Raw genomic sequence first — 4,344 nt, forward strand, 5'->3', positions numbered from 1 at the left:
CTCCTCTAACAGCCTGGGTGGAGGAAACTAAATGAATCTAATAAAAACCCTGAGTAAGGAAAAACACTAAACAGGACTTTATTTAAACCTGGACAGTCGGCTTAATGAGACCAATCAACCAATCAGAAGAAGGAAAATATGGGAAGTAAAACAAGACACGAAATCTCACGTCAAAAAAAAAGGAAACACGAAGTCTGACACATTCAAGAGAATTTTATTCATTCATGGAATCAAACCAGTTCAGACTTCATAGGACACTCAGACTCAATTACCGCAGAGTGTTACTGAAGGACAGAATGAGACTGTTTTCATTTAGTGAATTATTTCTAAATTTTCATGTTGTGAATTCAGATTTAATTCTATTTATTTAGAAACTGATGAGGCGATAAGAACTAAAAGATGCTTCAGCGTGAATGGATTCGGAAACGACGAAAAGTCACTGGACCAGTTTGACTCACTGAGCGTATCAGAAATAGAAGACGACCACACCTCAGGCAGCAGAAAACATTGCTCACTGACATGGTTTACGTCTTTGTTCAGAGTTTGATGTCATGGACCTGCCCCGCGTGGATATAAAAGCTCCATCCTGGCACTGGACAGCATCAAGCCTCCAGCAGAGGAACTCAGAGAGCATCCCAACATCCAAGCAGAGGACCAAGCTGTAAGTATTCTCTCTATCATCATTCATCCAGGTCAGCATAGATCCTACGTGTGCTTTCAATCTTTCTGCCGTCTTCTGAGTCAAGCTGCTGCGTTTGTGTGTCTAGAAAAGCAGTTGAAAGTGGGGAGAGGTTCACACTTTAATGGTTGACACAATAAAGTGTGTCCATGCTTCCAGTGATTCCTCTCATGTCCAACGTCTTCATTTAGTTGAATGAACGTTAACAAAAAGAGTCCGTGCAGCTAAAAGGTGTTGAGTTAAATCCAGTCTTTATTTGAAACCAAATCTGATCAACTCTCAATGGTTTGATGTTTAAAGCAGAGAAACTCCTGAACACCATGAAGATGATGATGATCAACATCTGTGTCGTCCTCCTTCTGTTTGTTGGTGAGTTGAGCAACACGACTTTATGGCAACAAGATGCAACTGAAATATGGCAAACAAATAATATGTGTGACTGACTCAATGTTGTCACTGACAAACAGCCTCAGGCAACGGGCAAACGTCAACTGCTACTACAACGACAACCACTGCCGCAACGACAACTGCTGCTCCTACAACGACAACCACTGCCGCAACAACGACAACTGCTGCTCCTACAACGACAACCACTGCCGCAACAACGACAACTGCTGCTCCTACAACGACAACCACTGCTGCCCCAACAACGACAACCACTGCAGCAACAACGACAACTGCTGCTCCTACAACGACAACCACTGCCGCAACAACGACAACAACTGCTGCCCCAACAACGACAACAACTGCCGCAACAACGACAACTGCTGCTCCTACAACGACAACTGCTGCTCCTACAACGACAACCACTGTGGCAACAACAACTGCTGCCCCAACAACGACAACTGCTGCTCCTACAACGACAACCACTGCCGCAACAACGACAACCACTGCAGCAACAACGACAACTGCTGCCCCAACAACGACAACCACTGCAGCAACAACGACAACTGCTGCTCCTACAACGACAACCACTGCCGCAACAACGACAACAACTGCTGCCCCAACAACGACAACAACTGCCGCAACAACGACAACAACTGCTGCCCCAACAACGACAACAACTGCCACAACAACGACAACCACTGCTGCCCCAACAACGACAACCACTGCCGCAACAACGACAACTGCTGCTCCTACAACGACAACCACTGCCGCAACAACAACAACAACTGCTGCTCCTACAACGACAACCACTGCCCCAACAACAACAACTGCTGCTCCAACAACGACAACCACTGCCCCAACAACAACAACTGCTGCTCCAACAACGACAACCACTGCCGCGACAACAACAACTGCTGCTCCAACAACGACAACCACTGCTGCCCCAACAACGACAACCACTGCTGCCCCAACAACGACAACCACTGCCGCAACAACGACAACCACTGCTACTCCAACAACGACAACCACTGCCGCAACAACAACAACAGCTGCTCCAACAACAACAACAACTGCAGCTCCTACAACGACAACTACTGCACCAACAACTACAACCACTGCCGCAACAACAACAACTGCAGCTCCTACAACGACAACCACTGCCGCAACAACGACAACCACTGCTGCCCCAACAACGACAACCACTGCCGCAACAACGACAACAACTGCTGCCCCAACAACGACAACCACTGCCGCAACAACGACAACAACTGCTACTCCAACAACGACAACCACTGCCGCAACAACAACAACAGCTGCTCCAACAACAACAACAACTGCAGCTCCTACAACGACAACTACTGCACCAACAACTACAACCACTGCCGCAACAACAACAACTGCAGCTCCTACAACGACAACCACTGCCGCAACAACGACAACAACTGCTGCCCCAACAACGACAACGACTGCCGCAACAACAACAACTGCTGCCCCAACAACGACAACCACTGCCGCAACAACTACAACAACTGCTGCCCCAACAACGACAACCACTGCCGCAACAACAACAACTGCTGCTCCTACAACGACAACCACTGCTGCAACAACGACAACAACTGCTGCCGCAACAACGACAACAACTGCCGCAACAACAACAACTGCTTCCCCAACAACGACAACCACTGCCGCAACAACTACAACAACTGCTGCCCCAACAACGACAACCACTGCCGCAACAACAACAACAACAGCGACCCCAACAACAACAACAACTGCTGCTCCTACAACGACAACCACTGCCCCAACAACGACAACTGCTGCGGCAACAACAACAGCAGCTGTTCCAACCACTACAACAACCGCTGCCGCAACAACGACAACTGCTGCCGCAACAACAACAACTGCTGCTCCAACAACAACGACAACTGCCGCAACAACAACAACTGCTGCCCCAACAACGACTACCACTGCCGCGACAACAACAACTGCTGCCCCAACAACGACTACCACTGCCGCGACAACAACAACTGCTGCCCCAACAACGACTACCACTGCCGCGACAACAACTGCTGCCCCAACAACGACTACCACTGCCGCGACAACAACTGCTGCCCCAACAACGACAACCACTGCCGCAACAACGACAACCACTGCTGCCCCAACAACGACAACCAGTGCCGCAACAACAACAACTGCTGCTCCTACAACTACAACCACTGCCGCAACAACAACTGTTGCTCCTACAACGACAACCACTGCTGCAACAACGACAACTGCTGCTCCTACGACAACCACTGCTGCCCCAACAACGACAACTGCTGCCGCAACAACAACAGCTCCAACAACAACAACAACAGCTCCAACAACAACAACAACAGCTCCAACAACAACAACTGCTCCAACAACAACAACAACAACAGCTTCAACAACAACAACAACAACTGCCTCCTCTGCAGTCATCAACAAAACTACTTTCCTTGTTCTTGTTGCAGTTGTCACAGCAACTCTTTGGTTCTAATAACTGGACATTGACAACGGACTAAATAGCAGTAACTTAACACAATGTTCAACATGTATTGCTGATGAAGACAATGAATAACTTAACCTAATTTATTAATACTAATTTATTAATATTTATTGTGTGTAAACCTGTGATTTTAATTCTAGAGTCATGTTGCTACAAACTTTAAGAGCAACTCAATTTCCCTAACCCATTTTCTTCTGACTCTTGATCATGTTTTCATTTATCTCTGATTCAACATTTTAAAGGTCAAACACTGAGAGTATTAAAGGATCAAATAAACACAACCAGAGTTTATTCTTTATTTATTCTTCTTCTTGTCTTTTTTTATATGATGCAACATTAAATCATTTGATCATATTTTACTTCATCAGTGCAACACATGGAGACACACTAAAGTACCGCAAGCACCATTACCAGGGTCCTCCATGTTTGTAGTCCAGTTGTTACTACAATTGTAAATATTACACTCTTTTGTTTTTAACAAGACAATAAAAGACAATGCAACTCTATGCTGCTATCAACTATTAGCATGCTAACAACTCAAGCTTAAACTGTGAACATAGTAAAGAATAGACCTGATAAACACATGTGACTGGGTAACGCAGCATCACAAGTTTGAATTTAACCACTTGACCAGCAGCCTGTTCAGACAGATTCATTCTGTAAAAACAAATCATCATAAATCATTTCTGATCAACCTTCCCTGCAGCATCACACACCTAACCAGCTGGAAGTACAGCAAAGACCACTGATG

The 4,344-nt window shown here is 46.2% G+C and overlaps 1 protein-coding gene across 1 annotated transcript; it reads left to right on the forward strand.

The window, feature by feature from the left end:
- Positions 1-544: 544 nt before the first annotated feature.
- On the forward strand, positions 545-3,212 carry LOC125019752 (mucin-5AC-like; the record flags this gene model as incomplete). Its single annotated transcript, XM_047604717.1, has 2 exons — positions 545-1,048; positions 1,147-3,212. Coding segments are annotated over exons 1-2 (2,145 nt in total), but the record flags the coding sequence as incomplete, so codon positions are not given.
- Positions 3,213-4,344: the final 1,132 nt, after the last annotated feature.

Source organism: Mugil cephalus, chromosome 14 (assembly GCF_022458985.1).
Source record: "Mugil cephalus isolate CIBA_MC_2020 chromosome 14, CIBA_Mcephalus_1.1, whole genome shotgun sequence".
NCBI classification, from domain to species: domain Eukaryota; kingdom Metazoa; phylum Chordata; class Actinopteri; order Mugiliformes; family Mugilidae; genus Mugil; species Mugil cephalus.